The sequence below is a fragment of the Lytechinus variegatus genome, chromosome 6 (genome assembly GCF_018143015.1).
Source record: "Lytechinus variegatus isolate NC3 chromosome 6, Lvar_3.0, whole genome shotgun sequence".
Classification (NCBI taxonomy): domain Eukaryota; kingdom Metazoa; phylum Echinodermata; class Echinoidea; order Temnopleuroida; family Toxopneustidae; genus Lytechinus; species Lytechinus variegatus.
The window spans coordinates 30,225,909-30,241,303 of NC_054745.1; the positions used below are offsets into that span (position 1 = coordinate 30,225,909).

The window sequence follows — 15,395 nt, forward strand, 5'->3', positions numbered from 1 at the left end:
TGCTCTAGCCAAAGGAAACAAGATCTCATATTTTCCCATCAGGAAGCAATATGCTACTGTTGAAAGACGCTATCAGCAATTGGTGCAGTTTTCAGGTCATTGATATCAAGAACATTCCACTTGACCTGACAAAACACTCTTCTTCTCCTTCTCATAAACTGTCACAAAAATATGACTTTTAGAAACTCACTGATTACTTGACAAAGAAGAATTTCAACAACTTCTCAGAGTGTACACAATTGAAATATCGCATAGACTCTGGATTTCTAAATGCCCAATGAAAACTTCCCTCTAATTGGCTCCTGATGTGCACAGTCTGACCATTTTGGCCAATCAGGTTTCTTGCTATAGAACTCACTTTAAAATAAAGTTCCACACCTTAAAGTACAGACGCATCCTTTACCAAGTCACAAACCCTGAGGAACAAACTACAAGCATACAAATTAAGAAAACAGAACTACTGCTACATGTATACCGATATCAAATTAAGGGAGGAACAAGACATTCTAAATTTGGACAAAAAGTAGCCTTTCCCAAATAACCCATGCCACTAGATACATAAAGGTACATAAAGAACTATTTCCAGGGAAACTTCACGTCTGGTAATACTGTAAGACGTTTGCTAGTGTCAGTGTATGAGCTGAGTCATACAGGATTAGCAATCAAATATGGGTGGAGAAGCAGAGAAGAGAAGACGATATGCTCTATATGTGGGACCAAGGGAAGGAAAGAGGAATGGGGAGGGGGCACTACACATACATATTACTAATTCTAAAAGAAGACTGACATTTGAAAGTAGAGTTTCCAATGATATAGATTTGTAGGAAAATAGCAGTGTCAAGTTATACACTCTAATCAAGGTGTATAGAAAGTAGTGAAATATTATAACTATTGATTATTGTGAAAAGTAGGTGGTTCGCCAGCAGCCCCCACCCCCCCCCCCCTGATTCTATTTTCGGATCTCAGACTGCTCAGCTTTCCCTCAAGTAAATTGTTTCCACAAAGCCTGAGTTGGGTGAGTCTTTAAAACTTCAGCATGGAATATCAAGATTTATCATTTTTCATTAACTCTAAACTTGAAGGCTACATGCAGCTTAAATAGGCATGGCCCTATGATGCTCCCTTGTGGGACGTCCATGTTATATATTACTTGTGTCCTATAGATATTTTTTTGGCAAATTATTTTGAGTTTGTTGTGATCGGGACAATTTGCTGGACAAGAAACAGATGTACATACAAGTAGTACTTACAATCTGCAACCGTATTTGTCACACTTAATACATCAAAGCAATGTCTCCAAAAGCACTCTGCACTGGCCCTGTGGCTCAGAAACTATATGAACATATTCTGTCAAGGGCTTTTGTTGGCCACCTGGCGAAGTTCTGTACATGGGAACCACATCTCTATTCGCTTTTAATTTTTGCCTGGTGGGTGTTTCATAAAGCTGTTTGTAGGAGCGACTTTACGAAGGACTGGTGATCCTTTCTCGTTGTAAATGGTATATTCATTGGCAATGGTTTAGTGCGTAAGAAAGGATCACCAGTCGTTCTTAAAGTCGCTCTTTACAGCTATATGAAACGGCCCCCAGGTGACACAGGGAGTACTATTCTATCGTGTCAAGGGCTTATCTTTGATACCCACCTGGCAAAGTTCTTTTTGACCGTCCCCGACCGGACCGTTGATTCATGGTTCCTCTGTTTGAATTGTCGGTTTGGTGCTGAAAGCCCGTAGTTATTTCCGTTCAAACCTGAATCCTAGTGAGAATGAAATAAGATATGCAAGAGAAATTAATATCATGAGTTGATGAACTAAAAACAATATAGACAGAGCCACATTTTCAAGAGACCAATAAAACCTTATCTTTTTATATCAACTTTTTTTTGGGGGGCTTCAACTTCCAGCAGGCCCTTAAGAATTGCCAAAAGGCAACAATATCTTAATATAGGGCACATTGCTATATTTTAGCACAGAAGGGACAGATTGAAAAGGGCCCCCAAATACTCAATGCCAGCTGATTTCAATTGGGAGAGACAATATTCAAAATTGAAATAATTTTAATAAAGAAGGGGCAAAATAATCGACTACTGTATTTAAAACAAAAGTTAAAACAGAGCAATCACAGACTTTACTTTCTTAATCCTCTCTCGTTTTAATGCAGAATGTTTCTCAATCATCTATTTTCATAATTTCCCTCACCTCTCGCCCCCCCCCCCCATCTCCACCATTTTGCTAAATTTTCTTGAATAAACACTGCTGCCCTTCATCCTAACTTCCATCAAAGAAGTCATGTAGGTTATTCATCAATAAAAATTTGACAAACGCCACTACCAAGAACAAGAGATGATACATGTATGCAGGAATGATAATATTAGAGTTTTCATCTTTTTTTCTAAACTAATATGTCACCAATGAAAGAGGAAAAATGTCAGAAAAAAACTGTTAGAAGCAATTATTTAACAATTAATAGCAGAGTACAATTGATCTAAGTACAGTTATTAAAATAAAGAAAACTGAACGTCTGGCAGCTCAAATTGATTACAGTAGATTTCTAAATTAATTTCAATCAAGAAGAATTCCATTTTGATAAAGATTTACCAACCAAAATCTTTGGTATTTCCTCAATCGTGCCTCAAAGATTAAAAACCCACTTTTGAAATGGTTTTACTATTGTACGTACACAAGTACACATTTATTTATTCAATTATTTATAACAAAATGTATATATATTTTGTACACATACACATCTGAGAACAGAGTACAAGCATCATACCTTGTAGTTTTTAAACAAAGAGTACACAAATATTGACCCATGCAACACGTACAGTATGTACACACGTACACAGCGTGCATTTTGTTTTATCACCCATGCAAGCAGCCAGACTCTACTCATCACCACTATTTTCTGTTTGCTTTTTTCATGATTAATGAACAAAAAAATAAATCAACTCAAAATCGAAATCAAATATGAAATAGTTCAAGCTTTATACAGATGGAAAAAAAGAAAAGACCGTTTTCAACACGACATAAAGAAACAATACCAAAACACAAAGAAACAATACCAAAACACAAAGAGGGCACTGAAATGTATTGAAATTTGGAATAGGGAGACATTGTACAGGCATGATATTCCCCTCTGAAAAAAAAATCTTAAAAGTAGCCAGGGAGGTTAAGTTCCTGCCGAAGTCCGAGATGCCGCGGTTGGGGTTACAATTTCTTGCATAGTAAAGAAATCGAAAGTGATTATTCAAGGTGAGTCTGCATGATAGCTTTATCATTTGATTTACAAAAGCAGTAAAAAACAGCATGAGAATAATCTTGCGCAAAGGATTTCACGTTAAGAAAAATGAAATAAAATAAAAATAAATGAATTTTAAAAATCTGAAGAAAAAACTATTTGAAAAATCAGAATTCTGATTTTATTCATGATAATATCATTGGAATAACAAAGAAAGGGCAAAATAAGACTACTGTAAGAACAGGGACAACAGTCTTTTAATATGTTTTTTTTTTGCAGAACAGTTAATCATTTCATTTCTAGAGTCATTTTGAAACAGATCAAATTTTGAAATGTATTTCAATATAAAATGCATCTTTCTTTAGTATAACATCGCTTTTTCCAAACCATGAAATACCTGGTGGGTTTTTCATAAACCTGTTTGTAAGTTAAAGAGCGACTGGTGCACCTTTCTTAAAGGTCAAGTCCACCTCAGAAAAATGTTGATTTGAATCAATAGAGAAAAATCAGACAAGCACAATGCTGAAGATTTCATCAAAATCGGATGTAAAATAAGAAAGTTATGACATTTCAAAGTTTCGCTTATTTTTAACAAAATAGTTATATGAACGAGCCAGTTACATCCAAATGAGAGAGTTGATGATGTCACTCACTCACTATTTCTTTTGTTTTTTATTGTTTGAATTATACAATATTTCAATTTTTACGAATTTGACGATTCGGACCTCCTTGCCTGAAGCACAAAATGTTAAAATAATGGAATTCCACGTGTTCAGGGAGGAATGAAACTTCCTTTCACATGACAATGACGAGAAAATCAAAATATTTCATATTTCAAACAATAAAAAACAAAAGAAATAGAGAGCGAATGACATCATCGACTCTCTCATATTTATGTAGCTGGCTCGTTCTGTTTGTGAAATGAAGCGAAATTTCGAAATGTCATAACTTTCTTATTTTACATCCGATTTTGATGAAATTTTCAGTGTTATGCTTGTTGAATTTTTCTCTTTTTATTCAAATCAAGTTTTTGTTGGGGTGGACTTGTCCTTGAACTTAGACAGCCTTATGAAATGGCCCCTATACATTTGTAGCTGGTTGTAAAGTTACGTAGGACTGAATACATTCTTTGGTGCTATTGTCAGTTTAACATATTATGTATTTGCACAAGAAATGTTCACTAGACATTCGCAAAGTCATTCCCAACTGTACGAAAAGCTTTATGAATTTATACCCATCAGTACTTGTGGCCTAAAAGACACTAGTCAAGTTTAATTGCCCGCTAGCCATTGCACAATTTTTATTCAATGTGCAATCAAGCTTTTAAGTATAAATTTGTTTTCCAATTTTCCCCATGTTATGAAAAAAAAGAGGAAAAAATGTATTGAAACAGAAAACAAACACACTACACAAAAAAACACAAACAAGAGCTGGCACATATTAAATGGACCCACGTACAATGAACAAGTAAACACAGAGCATTTAATAACAATATGTTTTTATAGCACTTATCACAAAACATGTCTCTCAGTGCATATTTAACTAACAGCACACCTTTAAAGGGGAATCCAGCCTTGGTCATAAAATGTAGTGTTGGAAAGGAGAAAAAAATAGATAAAACAGAATGGTGAAAGTTTGAAAGAAATCGGACCAGCAATAAGAAAGTTATGGCTGCTTTAAAATTGAAATCCCTATGATTATGTAGATTTCAAATTGGCAACTGGGTAAGTAAATTATGACAAGAGGCAAGGACAACTTTCCCATAGGCCATGTACTTAATTATCAGGGATTTGTTGTTTTCTCCTAACTGCCCATTCCCCTGGGGCAGTAATCTAAATATAACCCTGGTAGTATATTGTTTTATGTCCTCATGAAAGAAAAATAAAAATTGAAGTAAAACATTTGAAAAAATGACATATTAGCCATTTTATGTATTGGAGTAACATGAAAGAGTAGTCCTTGCCTTACATCACTGTGACATCGCATATGTGGCCAATTTGCAGTCTCCATGGATCCAGGGATTACCAATATTCACAACTTTAAAAAAATCATAACTTTCTTATTATTTGTCAGATAGTGTTCAAACTTTCACCTATCAACTTGTCTGATTTTTCTTATTCCCCTAAGAACAAGTTTTTATTTGGGTTGGATTCCCCTTTAAGGGCAACCTAAAATTGCTTTTGTTCACCAGCAGGTACTAGATTTGAAGACAGTCATTTTTCCTCATTTTTAAATTTGCCCTTTTTTTGTACTTTTAAGTTCTCTTTACTTTTATGTTTTGCTCTCTTCCAAGCGCCTTGAGCATTTAATCAAAATGGAAAGGACGCTATACAAATCATAGGTATTATTATTAAAAGAAGATGTGACACTATTAAGACCAGGAAGGCTAACATTTTTTTGTGTGTATGTGTGGAAAATATGCCGCTCATTTCCTTCATTGCCAATAGAGTATGTTGACAGTTTATAAACCAAAAAAAATAAAGTCAATATTTATGCTTTGAGGGTACAATGTTTAATAATCGTAAAACCATTTATTTGAGGGATTTATTTTCTTGTAACAAAATGGTGTACTGTGTAAATAAACTTTGTTGAGTTCTACAGGGTATACATACATGTATTTACAGATGAAGAAAATACAACGTACATTTAAAAACAAACAACACACACATACATGTAATGGATGCAGCTACATTTGTAACCACATTTGAACACAGTGTGTCCTCATGCAGACTTTGGCTAATACTTCATGAATATGTACACTGAAAGTTCATGAATAATGTATATGTGGGCACAGCAGACAATAACCACCAAAACATTTACTGTACATGTAGACAGCAGAACAACTGCATAGAAGCTCATTTTAATTCTAACATATTTTTAATAGCTTACAAGGCAAACACAAATTATCTGCCTCAAAATAAACAAAGTTGACAAATCATGCACTTTTTTTCCACATCCCCTTAGTAAATCATACACAGAATTTATCTACATAACTTCCTCATAACATGGCAGTGCAAAACTCTGTTTCCTACTAATCCACCGCAATGTTAAAACTAAAAGATCATGCACTCTTTCCAAGTATCCCTTCTAGGTAATAGACAGCATTTGAGTCCAGAGTGCATGGCTTCATCCTTTCAGTACATGGCAGTGCAAAAACCTGTCTACTATCTTACTCACTGATTTGGATCTGTTCATGTACCTGGGGTGATATTGGCCAGTTTGTGTTGGCGGGGGCTCGACCTGAATAATTACAATGCGTCTCTATGTAACGACACTATATTGAGGTGAAAGTCTCATAATGAATATGCATGACATTAAACATGAATATGCATACACTTTGGATTGGAGAAAGCTTGAAGAAAAACATCCTACATACTGTTTTTCTACCTACATTGGACAAAGGGGTTACAACGACAAATATGCATATATGGCAATGTCACATGTGTCACTTTTGGGTAAACCTGTAAAGGAAATCTATTGGGAATTGGGATTCTAATCAACAATATAATGAATATTCATGACATTGTAATGAATATGCATGTAACTTTTGATGCCAGAGGTAAACCTGAAAAGGGGTGTTTTCACACACAGTATACATTTACATTTTAGAGCAGTATGCAATCTATGAAATAACAATGAATGAATGACACAACATGAACCCAGATGCGTATCATTGCAGGGAATGGAAGGTGGGGGGTTGGGGTTGGAGGATGTCACCCATAAACGTGTCTCTACAATACATGCACTTTGTGGCCTCAGGGATGTCATTTACTAGTGGCACAACTTGAATTTCAAAAAATATTTGGAATTACAACAGCAGGTTTAAAATAGTAAACAGAAAGCAAAAAAAAAACAAATACAAAAGGAAATCAAGAAATCTATGTGATATGAGGCTAAAAAAACATTTTTGACTATAAATGTCAAATCAATCACTCGGTACAAGTATACCCAAAGCTTCAAACATCTGACACAAGAAAATCATATCAAAGTTTAAAAATAAGAAAAAGAAAACACAAGTTGGACAAGTTCAAAAAGCAAAGTTACATTTCAATACAACATCAATTCACAAGTACTTTTCAGACTTACATGATTGTATTCAGATTGTGTGAATCCCTACCAAGGAAAAGAAATTGCTGAATACACTTAAAGCCCATTTTCGAAATGACAAACAATTGATATTAAAGGGGCAAGCAGTGGATAAAGACACTTTACTTTTTCAGCAAGTTTGAAAGTTGTTACAAGTTTAAACTAGTCTCATTTTAAGTTTGAAAAAATACCCCCCCCCCCCCCCGAAAGATAATTGCCTGAACGCTCCCATAGAAATTCATATAAACTCATGCTGTTAACTTTCCAAAGCCTTTATAAAGTAAAAAAAAATAAAGGTTTTAAAAAGTAGTAATAGAAATAATAAGCTCCATAATTTTCACAAGTTTATACTAGTCTCATTTAATAAGTTTGAAAAATACACCCCCCCCCCCCCTTGGAAGATAATTGCCTGAAGGCTCCCATAGTAATTCATATAAACTCATGCTGTTAACTTTCCAAAGCCTTTATAAAGTAAAAAAAAAAAGTTTTAAAAAGTAGTAATAGAAATAATAAGCTCCATAATTTTCACAAGTTTATACTAGTCTCATTTAATAAGTTTGAAAAATACACCCCCCCCCCCCCTGGAAGATAATTGCCTGAAGGCTCCCATAGTAATTCATATAAACTCATGCTGTTAACTTTCCAAAGCCTTTATAAAAAAAAAAAAGGTTTTAAAAAGTAGTAATAGAAATAATAAGCTCCATAATTGCTTTTCAATTTGCAGGTTGCAGCTACCACACTATTTTTGCTTCATCCCCTCCACCATGAAAAAAAATAATGCCTGAGAAATGCTAGCATCCCTTCCATTTTTAGGCAGTTAGCGATGGGTTTTTTTTTTAAAGAAACTAAATAAATGCATGCTTTGAATAAAACTTCACCAATGTTTATAAGACTGAGAAATTAGCTTTTAAAGTTGCATTTTATATGCAGCAGAAGACCCACCTTTTGAACTTCAGCACACTTGCACCAATGGTAAACTACATGAAATTCCTACACTTACTGTACAGAGAAACTACAAAAATGATACAAGTAGACTACACACAAACAGTAGGCCTACATGTATGTATCTACATGTATCAGCTTGTTCAGACACGTACATCCCTAAAACTGTACAATGTACATGCTGGGTTCACACCAAACATCCAAGGGGGGTGGAGTTCCTTGGTCGAAGAGAATTTTCCTCCAATCTGAACGGTCATAGAAAACTATCACTCCTTGCCCGTCTTGATTATCAAGGGGGTTCAGTTACAAAATCACAGGGAGAGAGCGCGACCACGGGTGCACAATTGATAGGGCACAGCTGTTTTCACTGAATGTGTGCACAATTTGAAATTGGGACATTGGATGGCTTGCCTGCCTTACATGCACTGCCATCCTACATCACCCCTTACAGAAAATTTGCGTAAATGCAGGCTCTGAATCTGCATTTAAGCCAAAGAGACTGGGGAGTTTTTGTTTTGCTCCACGACGCACAATGGATTCAAGAACATAGCAAATGTATTGTTGAATGTCCTTCATGACAAGGCACAACCAAGAGGTCTGCTGAAAACCGGTGAATCAAAACAGAAGTTTCGTCCCTGGAGGTCCCTGGAGGTCCCTGGACATAACGACATATTTGCAGTTTTCTGTCGTCTCCAAAACTTGGGACGAAGCTACTGTTCCGGTTAATACCAATTTTCGACAAAGACCTCCCAGCTGTTCATTGTCAATTGGCAGATATTTTTCAATACATTTATTGTCTTCTTCAATCCATTGCAGTTGGTAAAACTCCCTTCAGGGGCCATTTCATAAAGGACTAGCAACTGTTTTAACTTTGCCATCATGGCAACTACCATGGTAATGTTGATTCTGATTGGCCAATGAGCCCTGTTACCATGGAAGGTGCCATAATGGCAAAGTTACCAGAGCGCCCACTTCCATTCACGAGTGGATACCATGCGCGACCATGGGGTCTCGAAAAGCACCCTAAACACGTAATTTCCATATTCTGAAAATGCACCCCTTAACAAGTATTGGCGTGTGAAACCCTACCCTTAACAAGTATTGATAAACAAAACGATACTCTTGGCAAATATTCCCTGAAATGAACGTACCCCTAAACAAGTACAGGAATGTTTTATTGTTACGGGTCCTTCGGTCGTCGGCTTTACCTTATTTGGTTTAGTACGACCCCAGCTTCTACACCTCACGCAAATCGGACTCTAAACACGAAGTGTTGGGGCAAAAAGGACATCCTTAATTTATATACATTTTAATTTTGTTTTATCATCCCAGCAAAGTCGACCCTAAACACGTAATTTTCCTAGTGAAATTGATACCCTTTTTTCATTATTTTAGTGTTTTTGACACCCTTATCACGTTACGTACGTAACGTGCCCTATCATGAAAAAGACATCCTTTTTACGTGTTTTTTTGGTCGCGCATGGTATCTAATCGTCAATGTAAGTGCCCCCCCCCCCCCGGGGCAAAGTTACAACAGTTGTAAGTTCTATATGAAACAGTCCCCTGATGTGAAAGGTCAAAGAATGTTCCTTCCCCTTGGACAATAGTCTGAACCCAGAGACACTGCACATGTAGAATGCAAACAAACATGATGATTTGCATGGATTTTACGACCTACAGTTTACAGCCAAGATTAGGAAGTCTGCTTACCTGTGTACTATTGCTATTGGTAACTTCCTGCTATCGTTGGCCAAGTAGACAAAAAAGGTACAACAAAAAAGGAACAGAACATCTTTATTCTTCGTCACCTTGAATCATCGAGGGGAAAATGCGAACACGAAACCGATACCATGAAGTCAAGGTTCAACAACAGGGGGCTCTACAAAGCGGTAGTCATTTTGCATGGGCAACTACTGACCCACATGATTTTTTTTTTCAGAGTAGTGTAAGGACACCTGAGCTCAGATATAACTACATGTACATGTACCTGAGGTGACACGACATTTGAATTTGCTCGTCTTAGAGGGCATATACACTGTATGGTTAGAGTTAGGATTATAGAGCTGTTGGTTCAGAATAATGAAGGAATATGATAAAGGGTTTATTTTAGTTGTGGAGGTAAAAGGTACATATTTCGCTTAACGTGCAAATTTTCAATCGAAGTAATTGTCGCTGGAGCACATGTCAAGGAACCATACCTCAACATGCAATATCCTATTTCATTAATGGAAAAACTTGGATTCCCAATAATATATATGTACACGTATGTACATGTAGAAGGGACAGCAAGGAACTGGAAGGTAGGAGCTGCATGTTCAATCACCCCCCCCCCCCCCCTCCCCTTCAGAATAACATTATACACAGGGGCTGCTAGTACCTAAAAAAATTACTGATAGAAAAATAAAAGGAAGTAAATGGAGTTTAGTTGGGATCCTTGGAAGAAATTCTGAAGTCTTCAAAACCAACATCAGTTGGCAAACAAGACTTGGGGGAGCAGTATATATTATTGATTTGGTCATGAATGTTATCATTGAGGATAATGTTATGTTTTATTTTCTTCTCATTTCCTATTATTATTCATTGAAAACGCAATGATTGGTAGGAAAACTTAGAAAAAAAAGGTTTTGGGAGGCAGTCATGCAACGGTGCAAAGACAACAACTGTGAATAACATGCATTATCACCCCAAAGTTAATCAAATCCACTGCAATTTGATCTTGGTGATATCTTTGAAAAAACAAAACTATAAAACAAGATTGATTATAGATGAAATGAAAAGGAGTGTTGAAACATTCCTGATAAGATCAGCACTTCCTTTTACATGCTGTGTAAAACCATAAACCACAAATGGGGTTTCAATGGGTGGAATTTTTCGAAACAGAAGTCCATAGCGGATTCCGGTGAAACTAAACAAACGATGTCATTCGTTGAACGAGCATCAAGGCTTTTCAAACGCAAATCCATTCCAAAGGGCAGGCATTGTTTTTTTTTTTCGTTTTCTCTGTTTTGCAATCTAATTACTCACAGATTGATATCTATCCAGAGTGCGTGACTGCCCCCTCCCGGGCCCCCTCTTTAGACCCCTCCCCTCCCTCGCTATCGAACGCCCATTGCTCGCGTCGGGCGCGTTATCGTGATCCTCGGCAGCGTCGCCGTTATCCAACGAGCCGAGGTACATGCTGTGTCGGAGGCTCGCGGCAAAGCGACGCTGCAGCGGGGACAAGTGCCTATCATCGGCTATTTCCGGGGAAGGGGATGTGTCAACTGATTGGTGGCGTGTGATGCCAGGGGAGGTGGGGGAGGGGGCGGGGGAGTGGACCTTGTTGGCTAGGTTGATACGAAGGGTCTTCTTCTGCTGCAAGAGGGAGTGGGGTGGAATCAGTTATCAAGACAAACTTATTCAGCTGGCCAACACCTTTAAATTGTGTTAGTAATATATAGATCAAAACATACCTGTAGTCGTAGAAGGGCATTTTGGTGTCAACTTGGATCATGCATTTTAGTTCCCAAGAGAATTCTTAACAAAAAACACCACATTCATGTACATGTACATTTCAAATCATAATTTCTTCCTGTCGCCTGTCGCCCTCGTATTTAATGATTGAAGAACATGAGCTTGCCAAGTTGTATCTCATTCAAGTTCATAATTCAAAAAGGATATATACATGGACAGTGTATGATAGAACTGATTATTTTCACAAAAACATTTATTTTTCCTCAAAATCAAAAGAAACAGAGTGTAAGACATGTCTTGTCATTTTCCTACTTTATTCTATCTTTCAATCACAAAAGAACCATTGTTGATTTGAAGAAAAAAACTGTGATTTGATGCCAAAAAGGTAATAAATTTTAAATTATTGAATTCAAGAACTTTTGGCATGTTTGGTAAAGTAACAGCAGGAGAAGCAAAAGTTAAAAAATGGGTATCCATTGTAAATAATTTTTATAGTTAACAGTTGAAATTGAGCATCAATTCTATTCCTCTTGTCCTGGTGTTCCCCAGGGAGCGGTTTTGTCTCCTACACAAATTAGTGCTGTCTATGGTCAATATGTTAAATAAGAGTTCATGTTACCTGCTGCTGAGCATCATAGCTTGATTGGCTAGCTCTGTCATCCCATTCGTCATCCCAATCGTCTTCTTGTGAAACTGTACTTTGCTGTGTTGTGAGTTGACGGCTGCCTTGATTGTCCTCAATCATCTGTGAAAACGGGTCCAAAAATCAAAACAAAAGAAATAGTGAGTGATGGACATCATCGACTCTCTCATTTGCATATCGCTGAGTTGTGCAAATCACTGTTTTGTGAAAAGTAAGCGAAACTTAAAAATGTCATAACTTTCTTATTTTACAACCGATTTAGATGAAATTTGCAGCGTTATGTTTGTTTGATTTTTCTCTATCGATTCAAATCTACAATTTTCTGGGGTGGACTTGACCTTTAAAGTATCAAAGTTGTGTCTGTACTTGCAGACTATATACTCTGTATACAGTGTGCATGCATACATGTTCAGCCCATATCATCTTTCCAATAATATGATTTCCACATTTAAGCACGACTGATGGGCAAAGCACACGCTTGTCATCATGGCTAATTGCATTTTCATAATCTAATGCTCATTTTCAACACTGATAGATGTCAAACAGTTCACAGTACATGTGCTTATGCTGAACTCGCATTTCTGAAAAAATCATCTGTAAAAACCATCTGTCTGTATTATTCCCCCCCAAAAAAAAAAAAAGAATGAAAATATATATACCTTTTTTGTTGTTCAAAGGGAAAAGTAATTTGTCATTTTTTTTCAGCTTACATGTATGATCAAATTTATTGACTGACCTCCATTTTTAATTAGGATGAGCACTACAAACACTTTCAAATGAAGAAGTGTGTAAGTTTTCCTTGCATGGACCAGAAGGTGGTTTCACAAAGATATAAGTATGACTTTCGAGTTGCACTTACATGTAAATGCCTAGTTGCAAGCGGTATAATAACCTTTACCACATTGGTCAGATCATGCCAAGAGGAGATGCGCACTACTGCATATTGATCAAATAAGATTGCGCGTTGCATTATCATGTACATGTACGCGTCTGCATTTAAGTGCGACTCTATTTTACTGAAATCTTTGTGAAACACCCCCCTGGTGACTACATGTATATTGTACGTACATGTCAGGGCTCAAGTTTGGATATCATTTTTTGCTGTCTGCGTTTGGCACATTGACCATTATTTGGGCTACTGCCAAACACCAGGGATAATGCATACATGTATTTCCTTTCACACTCTCCAGTGGTTGTGATTAAAAGAATGTTTTAAAATTAGTTTAAAATAATAATCAAATGAAAATGTTCCTCTCATTGTCAGTGGATTTGTCAGTTTTATAGCTGAACACTTCGATTCGGTCCTTGTTTTAAAGTAAATTGAGTTTAATAGCCTTTTTCGGACAGATGATATAGCTCTCACTCAGCCTGGTCTTGATTTCATTCGTAAGATATTTAAAGGACAAGTCAACCCCAGCAAAAGGTTGATTTGAATGATAGAAGAAAGACTGAACAAGCATTTCACTTATAATTTCATTAAATCTGGTGGCCGCTTCACAAAGCTGTTCTTATAAAGTTAAGAGCGACTTTTAGAACGACTGGTGAACATTTCTTACTCGCTGAACCATCGGTAAGTGCAAGAAAGGATCACCAGTCGTTCTTCAAGTTGCTCTTTAGTCACGAACAGCTTTATGAAACACCCAATAAGAAGGTTCTGACATTTTGAAGTTTTAATTTTTTTTTTAATATGCACATCCTGGTCTGTATGCAAATGAGGGGACAAATGATTTCACACACTCATTTTTTTCTTTTGGATGCCATTATACAAACTATGGAATATTCAATTTTCTCCTCATTGTTATGTGAAAATAAGTTTTATTCCTCCCTGAACATGTTGAATTACCATTGTTTTTATATCGTGGTTGAGTCATGTTGGTCATAATCGTCCAATCTGTATAAAATCAATATTGTATAATTCAAACAATCAAAAACCAAAGAAATAGTAAGGGACATCATCGACTCTGCTCTGCATGTCCCTGAGTTGTGCATACACATATCATACTGTTTTGTCAAAAATAAAGCGAGGCTTTAAAATGTCATAACTTTCTTATTTTACATCCAATATCGAAGAAATTTTCAGCATTACACTTGCTTGATTTTCCTCTATTGATTAAAATCAACATTTTTCTGGAGTGGGCTTGACCTTTAATATTGAAACAGCGATACATTCCTGCATGTTGCACTGCAGAAAGGTGCCGAGTCTAATTGTGTCACTTTCCGACCAAACAACACAAATCCTGATTCCTCCTGGGAATCGATCCAATTTGGTTTAAATTGACTTGGGAAAATGGGACAATGATCCCTCGACCAAGAAGTGAAACTTCCTTCCCTGATTCGATAATAAAACACATTGAATAATTGTACTTCCAATACAATCTGTGTTGATTTCCTCAAAACTATAAAGTCAAGTCTCCAAGCACAGACTCAACTAGACACTCTCTAGCAAATTATACCATCAAGGGTGGACACTAGTTAGTCTCCAGGTACAGACCCTTGTTTTCCACAATTCGCATAGTGCATATATGCAGAGTCTGAAGTAATGAGACTAAATTCACTTTGTAATGTGGTTGCCTTTATATCTGATACAAACAGAGACTTCAGAGTCTTGTCTTCACTCGAGACTCTTGAAAAATCTAGACATAGTATAATTTGTTAAAGTGTCAAATATGAGTCTGTGTAAGCAGACTACACTGTAGGTAGAGACTGGGATGCTAACACCCTATCTGTATCATACAGTGTGGGGGGGACACAAATAAAATGGCAGCATGGGTAAATGCAGCTTTTATGACCCCCTTTTCACGTCTTGCCAGTCCTTTCTAATACTGTTTCTTTTTTTTCTTTTTTCATTTGACCAACCCACTGTCCCCCATTCTCCTAGGCCGGGAGAGAAAGTGTGAGGGGAATGGGAGAGATATTCATTTCAGGCGTCAATGGGAGAGATGTTCATTTCAGGTGTCTGCTCTCAAACCCCCCCCCCCCCATCATTTTTTGTTTAATTCCAGTTCCCAAGCACCGGCCCCCCCCCCCCATTTGCAG

The 15,395-nt window shown here is 36.8% G+C and overlaps 1 protein-coding gene across 5 annotated transcripts in view; it reads right to left on the reverse strand.

Moving 5' to 3' along the window:
• Window positions 1-15,395, reverse strand: part of LOC121417345 (sorting nexin-33-like) — a 67,663-nt gene that overhangs the window by 29,398 nt on the left and 22,870 nt on the right. For 3 of the 5 annotated variants that reach the window (XM_041611021.1, XM_041611023.1, XM_041611020.1), the window contains exons 3-6: window positions 12,336-12,461; window positions 9,974-10,003; window positions 7,322-7,348; window positions 1,642-1,754 (exon numbers count right to left, since the gene is read on the reverse strand). In XM_041611021.1, coding sequence (XP_041466955.1) covers window positions 1,642-1,754; window positions 7,322-7,348; window positions 9,974-10,003; window positions 12,336-12,461 — 296 coding nt within the window. The remainder of the gene's footprint in view (window positions 1-1,641; window positions 1,755-7,321; window positions 7,349-9,973; window positions 10,004-12,335; window positions 12,462-15,395) is intronic. The other 2 variants (XM_041611022.1, XM_041611024.1) reach the window with 2 other exon arrangements.